The sequence below is a fragment of the Theobroma umbraticum genome, unplaced genomic scaffold, assembly GCF_002168275.2.
Source record: "Theobroma umbraticum cultivar Fairchild unplaced genomic scaffold, ASM216827v3 scaffold_67.0, whole genome shotgun sequence".
Taxonomy (NCBI): Eukaryota; Viridiplantae; Streptophyta; class Magnoliopsida; order Malvales; family Malvaceae; genus Theobroma; species Theobroma umbraticum.
In genome coordinates this window covers 6,330,208-6,347,191 of record NW_018397262.1, presented here as the reverse complement: position 1 = coordinate 6,347,191, position 16,984 = coordinate 6,330,208, and the positions used below count along the sequence as shown (strand labels likewise).

The 16,984-nt window shown below is 33.3% G+C and overlaps 7 protein-coding genes across 8 annotated transcripts in view; all 7 read left to right on the top strand.

Moving 5' to 3' along the window:
- LOC110419613 (diacylglycerol kinase 1-like) overlaps window positions 1–5,999 on the top strand; it is a 6,923-nt gene extending 924 nt beyond the window's left edge. Inside the window, exons 2-13 of one of the 2 annotated variants that reach the window (XM_021432708.2) lie at window positions 607–814; window positions 929–1,051; window positions 1,214–1,342; window positions 1,871–1,956; window positions 2,733–2,856; window positions 2,980–3,028; window positions 3,866–3,948; window positions 4,292–4,356; window positions 5,045–5,119; window positions 5,244–5,331; window positions 5,469–5,585; window positions 5,667–5,999. In XM_021432708.2, the coding sequence (XP_021288383.1) occupies window positions 620–814; window positions 929–1,051; window positions 1,214–1,342; window positions 1,871–1,956; window positions 2,733–2,856; window positions 2,980–3,028; window positions 3,866–3,948; window positions 4,292–4,356; window positions 5,045–5,119; window positions 5,244–5,331; window positions 5,469–5,585; window positions 5,667–5,999 (1,467 nt within the window). In that variant the 5' untranslated portion in view covers window positions 607–619. Of the gene's footprint in view, window positions 1–606; window positions 815–928; window positions 1,052–1,201; window positions 1,343–1,870; window positions 1,957–2,732; window positions 2,857–2,979; window positions 3,029–3,865; window positions 3,949–4,291; window positions 4,357–5,044; window positions 5,120–5,243; window positions 5,332–5,468; window positions 5,586–5,666 lie in introns of those variants that run through there. The other variant, XM_089784026.1, reaches the window with a different exon arrangement.
- Window positions 6,000–6,466: 467 nt separating this feature from the next.
- Window positions 6,467–6,862, top strand: LOC110419614 (uncharacterized). The gene has a single exon (XM_021432710.2). It carries the CDS (start codon window positions 6,469–6,471, stop codon window positions 6,739–6,741), a length of 273 nt encoding a protein of 90 aa, XP_021288385.1. The 5' UTR covers window positions 6,467–6,468; the 3' UTR covers window positions 6,742–6,862.
- Window positions 6,863–9,173: 2,311 nt separating this feature from the next.
- Window positions 9,174–9,500, top strand: LOC149527024 (uncharacterized). Its single transcript, XM_089783931.1, has one exon. It carries the CDS (start codon window positions 9,174–9,176, stop codon window positions 9,498–9,500), a length of 327 nt encoding a protein of 108 aa, XP_089640057.1.
- A 522-nt stretch (window positions 9,501–10,022) lies between these two features.
- LOC149527023 (uncharacterized) lies at window positions 10,023–10,681 on the top strand. The gene has a single exon (XM_089784035.1). It carries the CDS (start codon window positions 10,224–10,226, stop codon window positions 10,509–10,511), a length of 288 nt encoding a protein of 95 aa, XP_089640161.1. The 5' UTR covers window positions 10,023–10,223; the 3' UTR covers window positions 10,512–10,681.
- A 1,245-nt stretch (window positions 10,682–11,926) lies between these two features.
- On the top strand, window positions 11,927–13,531 carry LOC110419659 (uncharacterized). Its single transcript, XM_021432754.2, has one exon. The coding sequence runs from the start codon at window positions 12,332–12,334 to the stop codon at window positions 12,620–12,622; it is 291 nt and encodes a 96-aa protein (XP_021288429.2). The 5' UTR covers window positions 11,927–12,331; the 3' UTR covers window positions 12,623–13,531.
- An 83-nt stretch (window positions 13,532–13,614) lies between these two features.
- LOC110419876 (uncharacterized) lies at window positions 13,615–14,325 on the top strand. The gene has a single exon (XM_021433005.1). It carries the CDS (start codon window positions 13,982–13,984, stop codon window positions 14,246–14,248), a length of 267 nt encoding a protein of 88 aa, XP_021288680.1. The 5' UTR covers window positions 13,615–13,981; the 3' UTR covers window positions 14,249–14,325.
- A 1,098-nt stretch (window positions 14,326–15,423) lies between these two features.
- On the top strand, window positions 15,424–15,987 carry LOC110419798 (uncharacterized). The gene has a single exon (XM_021432908.1). It carries the CDS (start codon window positions 15,643–15,645, stop codon window positions 15,907–15,909), a length of 267 nt encoding a protein of 88 aa, XP_021288583.1. The 5' UTR covers window positions 15,424–15,642; the 3' UTR covers window positions 15,910–15,987.
- Window positions 15,988–16,984: the final 997 nt, after the last annotated feature.

Below are 16,984 nucleotides of genomic sequence, written 5' to 3'. Positions count from 1 at the left end.
GTCGGTTTTATGATAGAAGAGAATGGCTTTGATTAAAAAGTTGTCGTTCTTCCCTGGGAAGGGCTTGCTTGAATTGTCCTTGGGATTACAGCTCATGGCCAGAGATATTCGTAGTTTTCTTTCTAGAAGGTTCTAAGTATTTTTTGTTGCTGATTATTAATGTATTTAATTTCATTTAAAGAAATAACTAAAATTTAGAATATGTTCCATAGGTTGGATCTGTCAATTGTAAAATCTTCTCCCTGTTTGATTAAATTCCTTGAATTGGGTTGTTTCTGGTGTGAAATGACGCTTCTTTGGTGACATGCAATAAGAATTACATGCTTAGCTATCACTGTTTTCAAGTTTTATGCAATCTTTCCAATTGTCAACTATATATTATATCTAAACGAAAGGAGAGAAAGGATTTCATGGAGGGCTTGTAGTGCTCATTGAGTGGCATAAGTATTTTTTGTATTACTCGCCAAGTTTCTGTTTATTCTTTCAAAGTCTTATGTTTCTTAGCTTTTGTTTCACAAGCAAAATGTTGATACACCTACATGATTGCTGCAGACTTATAATACTATTCTGAATTTGTTGATCTTTTCTGATATATGTAACCTACAGCTGGGAGGCAGGGATGGGTGATGTTATGTCAGACAATATTTTGACTGAATACTATATTCCAGATTATATACTTGTTCCTGGATCAGAACCAAAGAAACCACTACGGATACCTTCTTGTCCAGTGTTAGTGTTTATCAACTCCAAAAGTGGTGGACAGCTTGGTGGGGATCTTCTCCTTACGTACCGTTCTGTTCTTAACAAAAAGCAGGTATTGTTTTTTTTTTTTGTTTATTTACCTCTGCCTGCTCTTAGAGGATAATGCAATTTTCACTATGATTATTCATCTTCACAATCAATTGGCGTTTGGCTGATTGATTTTCAGGTTTTTGATTTGAGAGAGACAAAACCTGATAAGGTGTTACACCAAATTTTTGCCACTCTGGGGACACTTGAACAGCATGGGGATGTTTTGGCTCCAGCTATTCAGAATAGCTTGAGAATAATTGTGAGTTGACATGTTAAGTAACTGGTTATAATTATTATTAGGCTGTTTGTCTTCTTTACTAACATGTATACACGCTCATCGCATATACATACATCCATGTTATCTATGCACACAGTTGATATCTAAATTTTATTTCTAATATATGCTTAGACTGTTTGTTAGGTTGCAGGTGGCGATGGCACAGCTGGCTGGCTTCTTGGTGTAATATCCGATCTTAAACTGCCTCAGCCACCTCCAGTTGCTACAGTGCCTCTGGGAACTGGAAACAACCTACCGTTTTCTTTTGGCTGGGTAGGATGATGCTCACTTGTCTCATGTAGTTTATTTTATTTTTGAAAACCAATGTAGTTTATTTTATTAATTGTCAGTTCATAATGGTTTGCAGCTTGGTTTTTTTTTTTTTTTTGTATTTGTTGTTCTCTTATAATGGTGTCATCTTCATGTAAATCACAAACTGTGTCTAATTGTTGGAATAATGTCTTTGTATTATTTCCCTTTTCTGTGTTTGTCCCCATTTTATTGTTAAATCTCTCAGCAATTGGTATTGGCAAAGAAAGGAACAAAAATTTACAAGCATAATCCTTTTAAGCCGGTAGCTGGTAGATCTATGTTGCTAAATTTCATTTTATTATCATCAGTGATGCCAAACTGTCTTTTTAATCTCCTTAGATGAATGGATGAGAATAAGTAGTTGCTCTGTTCTAGAGATCATTTACTAGTGTACACTGTTTTGGAAATGGTTGTTTTACACTTGACATACAGCATGTACTGGAAGAATTGGCTCATCTCAGTCACACTTTGTGTTTGGTTAATTTGCAGGGAAAGAAAAATCCTGGTACAGACTGCCAATCTGTATTGTCCTTCTTGGAACAAGTAAAGAATGCAAAGGAAATGAAAATTGACAGGTAATAAACTCCTTAGCTGTTGTCTTCCTGGTTTTCATGAAGCTACTATAAACACAGACACACATGCTTTTACATATCTTTTATTTCCTTCTAAGTAATTCATAGTGCTTTATCTTCCAATATCATGTTGCGCCAAAACAAGAACCCTGTATTTGTGAACAATGTTGAGTTGCATTTGAAGGTTCAGGAAGGAGTGAAATACGGAAGTTGTCTGAACAAGCCCTACTGAATGAAAGAGATAGTTTTTGATGACTTTGACATGCATCTAGTTTCTAGAAACTTTAATTAAGGAGTTCAGCATGTAGATTATATTTGTGTCGCCACACTTGTTATGAGCTTTATGCTTGCTTTGTGCAATATCTTGGTTCACTTGACCACTCAAAATTTCTGCCACTAAACCATCCTCCTAATGGCTTTTGTCATGTGCTCATACCCTTTTGACATCTCTCATAGTCCTCTGAAGCCTTAAATGTGATATGATGTGGCTGTGCAAATATGAACTGTGCATTACTATGAGCATAACAAGAAGAAAGTTAATCTCTGCCAGAACTTTTCAAAATTTTAAATGAACGTGAAAAAGAATTTATTACTTGTTGAACCTAGATTAAATAGTGATTTTATACTTACACTAGCAGTTCTTTCTTTACTTTCACTTTCTTATGGTTATAATTTGCCGTGTCATAATGGAAAAACGAATTCAGTTGCTTACATGCTAAAAGCTTCAATATGTTGTCCATTTTATTATTAATGCTACAGTTCATTCAATGAAATTTCAGCTGGCATATTATCATGCGAATGAGGGCCCCTACGGAAGGTTCCTGTGATCCCATTGCACCTCTTGAACTACCCCATTCTTTGCATGCATTTCATCGCATCTCTCAAACAGACAAACTTAACATGGTACATTTCTGTTTTCTATTCTTTTGTGGGGGTTCAAATCATCATTCTTACATGCTTGATTTCCCCTTTAATATTTACATGCTTCATATGAATGTGATGTTTTTGGATGTTCTCACTTCTCAGGAGGGTTATCACACGTACCGGGGAGGATTTTGGAACTACTTCAGCATGGGTAAGAAATATAATCTAGTATGAAAATTTTCATAATTTTAAAAAGGGAAAAATTTCTTATTTTCTAAAGACATGTAGATATACAGATGTGTACCTTTGTATTACTCATTCAAGCATCTCATGTTGTGTAAACTCTGGTGCTTCTTAGGACTTGGATTGGTGAAAGTAGTAGCCAGTGATTTCCCTTCTGTTAGTGTCTTCAACTTGAGCCCTTACGGTCCAACATAGCATTTCTTCAAGTTTAACCTGATATATAGATTCATCCAACATAGCATTTTGGCCCTGACATGATAGGCATGGGATGCTTGAACAGTCAATTATATTGAGATGGTTTCCCCCCACTATATATATCATGCAATTGGTCATTTGAGCCATTTTTGGAGGTAGAGTGATTCAATGGGAGATAGAATTATTGCACAATTAGGATTACCGCATGGAGCCACATATAGTTTGTCCATCTTCTCATTTAAAACTTTTATGCTGATTTTGCCATGGAAGTAAGCCTCACAATGAAGAGCATCATTAGCCCAGCTGTATTGCTTTTGCATATGATTGTTAGTAGTTAGTTACCTCCTTTTCTAGATTTAGATCTTGGTGCAAAAACTTTTATTCTGATTGTTATGATTAGGCTTTAAGGGCATTCAAGTTTCAATAAGTCTTTTAAGTATCGTAGTATAGTTTAATTTACCAAAGCTTTATACTCCAAAAATCCGTATAAGGGTGAAGTCAGCCAAATTATTTACATATGAAATTTTGTTTGGTACCTACCTTGTTGTTAATACTATTAAATAAGTCTAATTGCAGTGTTCATTCACCAACAAGATTTTGTTCTGGTCAGGAATGGATGCTCAAATATCATATGCATTTCACTCAGAGAGGAAATTGCACCCAGAAAAATTCAGAAATCAGTTAATTAATCAGGTAAGCATATGCTTCTGCAGTGATAAATGTTGTTGATATGTGGAATAATCTTTAATTATCTGGAACCAAATGTAGTCTGAAAAAACAAATGAAATACTGATTATACAAGTTCCCCTCCCTCTCTCACACATGTTTGTGTATTTAGACTGGAGATATCTTCATACATGTTTATATAAATATACTACTTTTATGTTTTGCTGTAGTTGTAGCTTACTTACTAATAATATAGTGTATGACAGGATCTTTTCTTTTAAGACGTCTATAAGTTTCCTTTCCCTTGTATCGTCATCCTCAAGATTATTCTGTAACTTATATGGGTACTCATTTCTTTGTGGTGAAGCAGAGTACTTACATAAAGCTTGGATGTACTCAATCATGGCTTTCTTCTCCTTTTCATCCTTCTTCACTGTGAGTCTTCTTACAGATGTTTGGCAATATAAGTTCCCATCCTGTTTAGAAGAACATGCATGATGGCTTGATATTTAATGCTTCTCAGCTGGCTATTTATTTTAATTTTGTTGATAATGCTTGTTTGGCAAAATTAACCATATTGTATAGTATTCATATGAGTTACAGTTGTGAAGAACTGAAGATAACTGATAATCAATTTGTGAGTTCGGTACCAAGCAAGTGATTTGTGTGCCTTTTTGTTTTTATTGGTCATGTCACTTGGCTAACTACTTTAGTTAACAAGGTCCTGCTAGTTTTATGATACTGCAAGGTTGTATCATTGGTCTTGTATTTAAGATTATTGCACTCTACTCCATGAAGTTTTCATATATGTTAGATATTTGTGATTTTCTAGCTCATCAGTCATGTCTTCAGTTTTTTAGAGCTTTATTTACATATGCTCATCAGTCATGTCTTTCTGCTGAATGACACCATGTATGCTTTCTGTTAGTGCATTTATTGCCTGGTTAAGTTTGTCACTACCGAGCATTCAACTTCGATCTCTATTGTCTCCCATTGGATTATTTTGTATTCTTTTGTTTCTTGGGTAAGCTTCTTGCGCCCTAGGATGTCATTCATTCTTCGAGTCATGGTTGCCCTCTGTTTGGTTGCCAGAGTTTATGAGAATGGCCTAATTTCATTACAGGAACGTAGCTCAGCTAACAAAGGTTATGATTATGAAGAAGCAAGGCCAATGGGAGGACCTCAACATACCTCGCAGGTCAAAACTATGTGTTTCTTTTCATATGTATAACCTGGATACACTGTTATGAATATAATCAACATTTTGATTTCTCATTTTTAGTCCCACTTCTGCTTATACTTGTAATTTCTTTCTTAAACAGCATTAAGTCCATCGTCTGCCTTAATTTGCCTAGTTTCTCTGGAGGTTTCAATCCATGGGGAAAACCATACAGGAAGAAATACCGTGATGTTCGTTCTTATTCTTCTCTTCCTCTATCTTCTGTTATAATCCGAACTAAAATCATAGCTGAAATTGTAGTTAGATTTGGACTGATTTCTCACCAAAAGGTTCTGATTGCCAATTTTGCTAAATTCTTGGTTCACAGAGAGGCTTTACTCCTTCTTTTGTGGATGATGGCCTGATTGAGATTGTAGGTTTTAGAAATGTGTTGCATGGGCTTGTTTTGCTTGCCCCAAACGGACATGGAACTCGTTTAGCACAGGTAGCATGTCAAGCAATTGTAGCTGCCTTCCATCATTCTGATCTTTGTTTTCCCCATCTGATGTATCTGTCTACATTTTAGGCCAACGCCGTCCGCTTTGAGTTCAACAAGGGAGCAGCCGATCACACGTTTATGAGGATGGATGGAGAACCATGGAAACAACCCCTCCCAGTAGATGATGACACAGTTGTTGTTGAAATATCTCACTTTGGTCAAGTAAGCATGCTTGCCACCCCATTTTGCAGATCCAAAAGTGTGCACGATCCCTCTTCACCTACCAGTTGCTGCGACGAGGATAATGAAGATAGTACTGATGAAGGAGAATCTCCTGATGATTGGGAAGAAAAAAGAAAGTTCGGGGCAGCTGACTCTTTCAAATTTCCTACTGAATTTGACCTAACTCACCTCAGTTAAGTTCCTCCCATCTGATTTACTACCCCTGCTTTTATTTTCCAGTTGATGGGATGATTTTTACTCTCACCCTGGTAGAATAGAACAAATGTTATGACTTGGATGGGAAGGGTTCAGCTCCCATATACAGAGAAACTAGATAAGCAAGCCTACAATCTTATCTTGGGGATTTGTCCATAGTAATTCGTACCCCCACCATTATCTCATTATTGTCTCCATTGTAGGATACAGATAAGCCAGTTATTTTATAATAATACCACTAGCCTACCACCTTAAACCATTGGCTGGCTTTTTGGCCTTTTGATTAGGCAAACACCATCCCTGGTTTTCTCTCCAACACTTTCCTCTATATAAGAAACTCTCATCTGACCCCCCATTTCCTTCAACAAATCAACTAACAACCACAAAACAAAAAATCCCATTTCCACTTTCATTTCAAATTACTCTCAAAAGGGTATAGAAAAGAAAAACCATGAGTTCTTCAACAGGAGCTTGGGTAGCAGCAGCTAGCATTGGAGCTGTTGAGGCATTGAAAGATCAAGGTTTTTGTAGATGGAACCATGCTCTAAGGTCAATCCAACAGCATGCCAAGAACAACATCAGATCATGTTCTCAAGCCAAGAAAAAACTTCCTGCTCCATCTTCTTCTGCTTTGTGTAAGAAGCTGAGGGATGATGAGAAGTTGAAGAAGTCAGAGGAATCACTAAGAACAGTCATGTATTTGAGCTGTTGGGGTCCTAATTAATCCCCCTTTTTATCTTTTTTATTTTTGGTATATATGTAATGCCCATTTTTGCACTAAATATTACATTACTTGAACAATTAAAAAAAAATTGTTCAAATGTTGAGTTTGAGATTAGAATGGACTTTCTGCATTTTTTTTATTTTTTCCTTTTGGGATAAATTTGGTTATATAATTGTTATTTTTGTTAAGTCTTAGTGAATTAATATGAAGATAGGTAAAGACTTAAAATCCCCATATTATTGTTTCCAAATTGATAAAATTCAGCACAAAAAAATAATTCAAGACTTAAAATCCCCATACTGATTAGTTAATTAATTATTTTCTAGATTAAGATTAATTTAACTATAAAGAAACATAGTTTTTTTGCTTCATTTCCTAATTTTTCCAATTGAATTCAACTATATATTATTTGCCATAAGAATTCAAATTAAATTAATTAACAAAATTAAGGTTCAGACCACATGGTTTATGAAGGAAAAAAGAAGTTTCCTCAATTCTTAATTAGATGTAATCAACCAAAGGTCTGGTTTAAAATAAACAAGCACTTGGCTTTGTGTCCAAAATAAAAGGGAGAAAAGTAATTTTGATCTAAAATATTAATAAATATCATGTCAATAAAAAATAAAATGAGTCTTGAGTATATAAATACAGATTTTTTATTAAATATATCAAAAACGTTAATTTGGATATATAACTATATACCTTCTTCCACTTATTAAGTATATGAGAAACCTAAGCGTGTAACATAAATACTTGGTTTGGCGTTCAAAATTAGAGGGAGAAAAATAACTTTTCTTAAACTATCAACAAATTTTACATTAATAAAAATGAGATAAGTCTTGGTATATAAATATAAATCTTCTTTTATCTATTAAGTATATAAGAAACACAAGCATGGATATATGAATATATTCCTTCCTACACAACTAGACCTATTAGTATGTAACATAAGTCTTGGTTATACAAATATACATCTTCCTCTACCTATTAAGTACATAAAAAACGTAAACATGTGATATAAGCACTTGGTTTTGTGCCCAAAATAAGAGGGAGAAAAGTAATTTTTCTTAAATTATTGGCAAATATCATATCAATAAGAGACGAAATGAGTTTTGGATATATGAATATAAACTTATGTTCACCTATTAAGTATATAAAAAATGTAAATATGTAACATAAGCACTTAATTTTGTATCCAAAATAAAAGGGAAAAAGGTAACTTTCTTTATACTATTAGCAAGTATCACATCGGTAAGAGACGAGCTAAGTTTCTAGTATATAAATATAAACTTTTCTATATCTATTAAGTATATGAGAAACGAAAATCTATAACTTAAACACTTGATTTTGTGTCTAAAATTAAAGGGAAAAAGGTAACTTTCCCTTACCTATTGACAAATATTATATTAGTAACAAATGGGATGAATCTTGAATACATAAATATAAACTTTCCTCCACTTATTAAATATATTAGAAATGTAAATATGTAATATAAACACTTGATTTTGTATCCAAAATAAAAATTATTGGCAAATATCACATTAATAAGAGATGAAATGAGTCTTTGATATATAAATATAAACTTTCCTATCCCTATTAAGTATATTGGAAACGTGAGTATGTAACACAAGCACTTGGTTTTGTTTTCAAAATAAAAATGTGAATGGTAACTTTCTCTAAACTATTGACAGATATTACATCAATAAGAGACAAGATAAGTGTTGGGTATATAAATATAAACTTTCCTTCACCTATTAAGTACATCAGAAACCTAAATCTATCGCATAAGCACTTAGTTTTGTGTCCAAAATAAAAAGGAGAAAGGTAACTTTTCCTAAACTATTGACAAATGTCACATTCTTAAAACATAGGAAATGAGTCTTGGGTATATAAATATAGATTTTCCCACACCTATTAAGTATATTAAAAACATAAATTTGTAACATAAACACTTGGTTTTGTGTCTAAAATAAAAGGAAAAAAAGGTAGCTTTTACTAAATTATTGACAAATATTACATGGAAATGAAATGAGTTTTGGATATATAAATATAAACTTTCCTCCATTTATTAAGTATATTAGAAATATAAATCTGTAACATAAGCACTTGGTTTTGTATCCAAGTAAAAAGGAGACTGGGAACTTTTCTTAAACTTTTGGTAAATATCACACCAAGAAGAGATAAGATAAGTCACCTGTTAAGTATATAAGAGAGGTATGTACCTGAGTTAAGTGTTTGATTTTGTGTCCAAAATTAAAAAGAGAAAAGTAACTTTCCCTAAACTTTTGACAAATACTGTAAACCAACCTACCAATAGTGTTATAGTGCTCTTTCATTTATGTAATAATATATTTGGTCACCAACCCATATAAAAGGGACATGATCAATCCCATTTCATTATCACCATACTGAAAAACTTATAAAAGGAAACAATGAGTGCAACAAAGGAAGCATGGATTGTGGCTGCTACTATTTTTGGAGTGGAGGCATTGAAGGACCAAGGAATCTGTGGATGGAATTACGGCCTGAGGTTATTGCACCAACAAGCCATGAACAATCTTAGCTCCTTTACTGATCAGGCCAAGGTGCTTTCTTCTCCATCTTTGCCACCTGAGGTAAAGAAATCTGAGCAGTCCATCAAAAAAGTGATGGAGTTGAGCTCCTGGGTTCCTACTACAGTTAGATTTAAATGTAACTTTCATGGTTTAGAAGGATTCTATTCAAGCCTTTGGCATGCACCTGTCCAAAAATTGAAATGAATTTGAGTTTGGCTTTGGATTTAAATTATACATGGAGTCTCTATATATCTAAAACATTATCAATCGAAAAACCCTATTTTTTAAGAGTGCCTTGCCCAAAATTGTCTTGTTCATGCCAGATTAATAAGAGAATTTCCATTGATGGAGCCATAATTATATTTCTAACTGCTTGATTCAAGTTCGAACAAAACACCTATATATTAAATAGTAAACAAGAAAGCCCATGTGAAATACAGGGCACAATCCAAACCTTATATTTTTTCCATAATTTACTGACTAAATCCACCAAAGCAGATGGTCCAAATCCTGATGCACGGTTGGGTTTAGAACATAGACATTTTCTATGAAATGAAAACACCAAAGCAGGCAAAGATGACACAACTTTTCTTTTGTTTGGACTGAAAGGAAAGTTAGATTTCCTGGAATCTTCGGTCACACGTTTAAGCCATTGGTTCATGCCAGTGAAGGCATCGAAAATCCCAAAGTACTTTCCAGCCTGGTAAAAGCCCACCAAGGCACTTGGTTTTGTTTCCAAAAACCATGGGTTCTCTTTCCTTCTTTGCTTTGCTTTGCTTGAACCGCCTGTAGTTTCCCAACTATATAAAAGGACCCAAACTTTCATTCCTCCAACCCCAAGCTCGATCAGAACCTCATCAGGAAAAAACCTGAAGGAAATCTCCATCTTCTAATCTTTCAGAGAAGAGTATCAAACCCTTTTTAACAATGAGTGCAGCCGCAGGAAGGAAAGCCTGGATTGTGGCAACTACAATTGGGGCAGTGGAGGCACTGAAAGACCAAGGGATATGCAGGTGGAATTATACTATAAGGTCACTGCATCAACATGCCAAGAACAACATCAGGTCCTTTTCTCAAGCCAAGATGCTTTCTTCTTCTTCATCTTCAGCTGCTGTTTCAAGTAAGTTGAGGAAGGAGAAGAGGAGGAAAGCTGAGGAGAAAATGAGGAAAGTCATGGATTTGAACTGTTGGGGTCCTAATACTGTTAGATTCTGATGTTTGGGATCATAGAAATTTTTGGCAGAGAGAAACAAGGAGAGACAATCTCAATAAATGTAATTAATTTCTCTTTTTCTTTTCTATGTTTTTCATATATGATTTCAAGATTGGGCTCTATGTATTGATTTGGAGATCAAGTGATTAAATATATGGAAATTCAGTCTAAACATTTTCTTTTTATCTGATCTTTCTAATCCATTGATTGGATTCCATACAAGTTGAGAGCAAATCCCTCATTCCAAAACTCAAAACTCAAACCCAAAGTTTTCTACTTGAAGATGTAGCTTGATTTGATCATATGTTAATACCTGCTAACAAGCTCAACCATGGTTCTAGAATGGGAATTTACTTAGCTCTGAGAAAATGCTTTACATTTTCTATTAATATTAGCTTAAAATTTTGGATAAAAAGAGATGAAAATTTTTATATTTGAGCTAATTAATGCCAATTTGTATTGAGCAAATTTCTGGAAATTTCATCTTGAAATTTTCCTTACTGTTGAAAGATTCTTCATGAAAAGGGTGTTGAGTTATTGACTAATTCATCAAAAATGAGCTGGAAAGCTTTTTCTTGGTATTTCAAATACCAGGGATTTCATTCCACTTTCTACCAATTCCCAAGCTGTTAATAAAACTGCCTATTGTTTTTCCATTTAATGCACATGATTTTTATTTCTGTATAGATTAATTATATTTATACATTGATACTATATATTATAATAATTTATCTATTTTTTTAATCAATCATATGATTTTAATATTTACCTTTTATTTCTTTATAGCAATTTTTTAAAAAGTGAAAAAAAAATACTAACAAATAAATACTACTCTTATAGCTGGCTCACTTGATTAGTAGCAATATTAATTAGGGTGTTGGGCTCTTAATCAAGGAATTATACATCTGAATTTGATTCTTGCCTTTCAAAAAACAGAAAAGAAATTTAATTCTTATCTCTTAATTTTCTTTTTATTTTTTTATAATTAAATTTCATTTAATCCGATATTACTTACGTTATCAACTCAATCCTCTTTACGTACCAAACAATTAGGAGAAAGTCAAATATTATTTTCTTTTTTTTTTGTATGAACGATTAAGCTTTAATTTTAAAAGTTATATTGTAATGGAAAAAATGAAAAAACAATTAATATTTTACTTCACAACTTCTCAAAATATCATTGATTCAGTAATTTGTTGAATTTAAATTACATATTAATAATCATCGATTTAAATTTTTATACAAATTTTAATAATTACATTCTCATCCAACGTATAATAAATAATATCACAATCATATAAAATTTTGACCCAAAATTACATTTTAAACCATGATTAAAAAAAATTAGCAACGATATTAAGACCTCATTTTTCTATAAAAAAATTTAGATCTAAATTGTTTTATTTTAAATATAAAATTAAAATTAAAATTTTTAATAAAAAATACACAGTTATCATTAAATTAAATATAAAATCTTCTCTTGTTTAAGAGAAAATGAAAACTGACCCACCAACCTCAAATCCTGCTGGAAAAAGTCAAAGGTTTGACCCCCCACGTAAACTTAACTATTACAAATTAAAAGGAAAAGTAGGGAAGGCAAGCACTTGGTTTTTTTTATCTTTTGTCTCCAAAAACCAGGGGCCCTTTCCACAGTTCTACCTCCTGCTATCTGGCTCAAACCGCCTATTGTTTTTCCAAGTCTTCTCCTCTATAAATATTAAACACAACCCATTTCTTTTCTCCATCTCAATATCAACTATTCAACACAAACATCAGCCCTCTGCAAATCAATAGTTTTCTGCAGGCAAAGGAATTTCAAACAATGAGTGGAGAAGCAAGGAAAGCCTGGGTTGTGGCAGCTACAATAGGCACAGTAGAGGCAATGAAAGACCAAGGGATCTGCAGGTGGAATTATACTATAAGGTCACTGCATCAACATGCCAAGAACTGTATCAGATCATTTGACCATCAGGCCAAGATGCTTTGTCCTTCTTCTTCTTCTTCTTCTTCTTCTTCTTCAGCTGCTTCAAATAAGTTGATGAGTAAATCTGAAGAGATAATGAGACAAGTCATGGATTTGAGCTGTTGGGGTCCTAGTACTATTAGATTTTAGTGTTGTGGATGTTCATGTAATGAAAATTGCTAAATATTGTAGTAGTAGAATATATTTTCTTGGCTCCCCAATTTTGTTACTGGTTCAGCTTTTGGATTTTGGATGAGTAGGGGTTGGTTCAAGATTTGGCTTGTTGGTGTTAAAACTTGAAGGCCAGTTAGCCCAGCTGCCAGAAATGGAATGAAATTGAATATGGTTTTGGATGATAAGTTCATGGAGAGACCCAAAATTATTTTCAGCAGGCAAAGGATATGCTTGAAACTTACTAGGATTTAAAGGAATGCCATTCATATGCCAGCAAGTTTAGCAGTGGATTTGGGTGTAAAGAACAGCAAGACGCTCTATTTATTTAACAAAAAGTTTGGGGTTTTCTGTTTGTAATCAGAAGGCTAAAAGGAAAAAGGAAAAACCCTTTGGATTGAAGACTATTCAGCCAAAATTTCATAGTTCAATTCCTATTGTGACTGCAGACAATGAGAAGAATACAAATTATTGGAAACTTCAGCTGCAATGCCAAAGCTGGATCTTAAGCTTTAGTACTAGCTTTTCCATGGACAAAAAATTCTTTGTATTGTTTTTAACAGACAACAGTCCTAATATACACTTTTTTTAAGATCATAAAGCTTAAGAAATCATGTTATTCAGACTTAAAATCTTATGATCTCTGAATTGCTTGATTATTTATGATCAACAAATTCACCAAATTAACTAGAAGATTTGCTAATTTTACCAATCAAAATTTACAGAAGCAACAGTGACAAGGTGAATCTGATAATATACCATTATCCTACTGAAGTTTGTTCAAATCTCTGAAAGCTGATCTGGGAAGATTTGCACCCTTTTTCCTCCTCTTTACAGACTGACAAGTGACAACATCCTGTTTTAACAATATTTGTTTTTTCCAAATGCTAAATCAGGGGCTTCCTTGAAACTATACTTGCCAGTTGCCCGACAATAAAAACAAGAGGCCACCCCTCAGTCGAGTCAGTGTTGAGTCATTGTATCTTTCTTTTTCTATCACACTTTTGTCTATTTCCTTATCACTGTCCAGGTGCAAAGGCAGATCATATTGAAGAAATAACTAAATAAACCACTCATGAAAATGGACTTGGCTCCAAGAATAATACCATGGGTGTCTCCCAAACTGTTGATAAAACTGCCTATGGTTTTGCACTCTCATATATTCTCCACTTCTCCCTACTATCTCTCACACCATTCACCACATAAGAGAACTCCTCCCTTTGTCACCCCAGAAGACCACAAATTCTCAGACAAAATCACAAGTCTTGCACTCATCCAAATTCTCTCCAGCCTTAACTCTTTAGTTCAGGAAAACCCAAAATCATCAGGACAGAAAATATGAGTTCTGCAAGCGAAGCTTGGGTGGTGGCAGCAAGCATTGGGGTGGTGGAGGCATTGAAAGATCAAGGGCTCTGTACGTGGAGCTATGCATTGAGATCAGTTCAACACCATGCCAAGGCCAACATCAGAAAATATTCCCAGGCTAAAAGGCTGTCTACCCCATCTTCTCCTGCTTGGTCAAAGAAACTGAGAGATGACAAGTTGAAGGAATCTGAAGAGTCCCTAAGAAAAGTTATGTATTTAAGCTGTTGGGGTCCTAATTAACCCCTCCTCCCTACATTATTTTGTGTATATAATGCTAAATTTCTATCAGAAACATGGCTCAACTTCCTTTTTCTTTTTCTTTACACTTGTTGGATTATTGAGTGAACATTTTGGTTATAACTTATAAATCAAAATTGAGAGTGCCCACAGTTGCAAATTCATATAAAATTTGATAAACATGTAAACTGTAATTTGCATACAGAAATTAAAGCTCTAAAAATCAGGATTAGCTCAAAGACTTGTTCACACAAGCAAGCAATTGGGATTTGATTCCTAATATGGACATCTCATCTCTTTCTATACTGGATTTGGTACCTTCTCCCTCATTCAATTGCACCATGTCTTATGTTGTACTATGATTTTTTCACTCATAGATGTAAAATATATATAAATCTTATTAATATTTTTAAAAATATAATTAAAACAAAACAAAACAAAAATTAAAAAATTAATTCCATCAAGAGGAATGTTCATCTTTATGATGTATTTGACAATGATTATTAAATAAATAAATAACTCCAATTTAAACCACAATCATGGAATAGACATCTTTCCATATAAATTATTGAACCCAACCAAAAACAGTGCAAGTTGATATAACCAAAGACAAAATTATTCTACCTTTTGTCCTTAACTTAGGGAATATATTTACTCAAATTTGTCCATTTCACAATCCTATTGTTCTCTATATAATTCTCTACCCATGTTGAAATTAATTAATATAGTAGTCAATGAAATTATAATTCTTTAATCACTTTATTGTTTTGTTAATTTTCTTTAATAACATAAGCTAAGCACTTGGCTTGGTACCCAAAATTATAGGGATTCTAATTCCTCATTTGTTTAAAATTTATTATTCTAATTTATCTCAAACTAAAATATAAATTACTCGAGTTAAGTATTCTCTTATACTCGTTTAAAGAATATCTATTATCATCCCTACATTTGTTGTTTAAGCTTCTTTTTTTCTTTTATATAATTTTATTAAATCCATTATCCTACTTCAATTTCATTTATGTCACAAAAAAATTTTCCACAGGGGCCTCCATACCTTATCTTAGTTGAGCCAGTGTTAAGTCAGTGTATCCTCCTTTTCCTGTTGACACTTTTGTCTCTTTCCTGCCCATTGTCCAGGTGCAAAGACAGATCTTATTGAGCTAGATCTTGGTTTCTAGACTAATACCATGGGTGTCTCCCACACTGCCTCTGGTTTTGCAGTCTCATTTATTCTCCACCACCCCCCACTATCTCTCACACCTTTCACTATATAAGAAACCTCCTCCTTTTGTCATCCCAGAAAACCACAAATTCAGACAAAATCACAACTCATCCAAATCATCTCCAGCCTTAACTCTTTAAGTTCAGGAAACCCCAAAATCAAAAGAAGAAGAGATATGAGTTCTGCAAGCAAAGCTTGGGTGGTGGCAGCAAGCATTGGGGTGGTAGAGGCATTGAAAGATCAGGGAGTCTGTAGGTGGAATTATGCATTAAGATCAGTCCAAAACCATGCCAAGGCCAACATCAGACAATATTCTCCGGCCAAAAGTCTGTCCACCCCAACTTCTTCTGCTTTGTCAAAGAAACTGAGAGATGACAAGTTGAAGCAATCTGAAGAGTCCCTGAGAAAAGTTATGTATTTAAGCTGTTGGGGTCCTAATTAAACCCCCCTCCCCTGCATTATTTTGTGTACATAATGCTAAATTTCTATCAGAAACATGGCCCAACTTCCTTTTTCTTTACACTTGTTGGGTTTTTGAGTGAAAGCTTTGGTTATAAATCAGAATTGAAAGTGCCAACAGTTGCAAATTCCAGATGAAACCTGATAAACATATAAACTATAATTTGCATACAGAAATGAAAGCTCCACAGAGAGGTTTGCTCAAAGACTTCCTAATGCCTATCTCAGTCACATAAGCAAGCAGTTAGGATTTAATTACAATTATGAACATCTTGATGCTTGGGTTAACCATGTGCATATTAAGTTTGGGCTGGGCCAGTAGCCCAAGAAGCTCAAGCATATATATTTTCTCACTTTGCATTTTTGGGTTTACACTCTAAAAATTGGAAAAGAAATAAATAGTGTAAATCAAAATAATCGATTAAATTAATTGAATTTGATTATTGATTAACAAGGGTAGTTTATTTGATTGGTTTAGTCAAAATTTGATTGAAAAATTGATTACTAATAATATATTTTATATATAAATATTGTTAATATTTTTCAAATATATCTCAAAATATCTTTAAAATATATTATATATAAATATTATTAATACATATTAAATATAATTAAAAAAATATTCTACATTCAAATCATTTATTATAATTCAATTAGTTTCGATATTTTTATGACTGTTGAATTAATTCGATCTTATAAAAATTTTAAAATCAAATCAATCAAATGCTTACCTTTAATTTGATATTTAAAGGTTGTGCTTTTTAGCTGTTTTCTCACCCTTACATATCCAAAAAAAAAAAATCAAATTATGCTAATAAAAAAATAAAAAATAAATCCCATATTCACCTTCATGTTTGACAATGATTATTAGAAGAAAAATAAAAGGAAAAAGAAAAAAAACTCTAATTTAAATCACAATCATGGAATATAGACATCTTTCAATATAAATATATAATTGTATCCCAACCAAATAATAGTGGGGGAAAAAACACAGTGCAAGTTGATATAACCAAAGACAAAAATTATTCTACTTTTTGCCCTCAAACATGGGGAATATA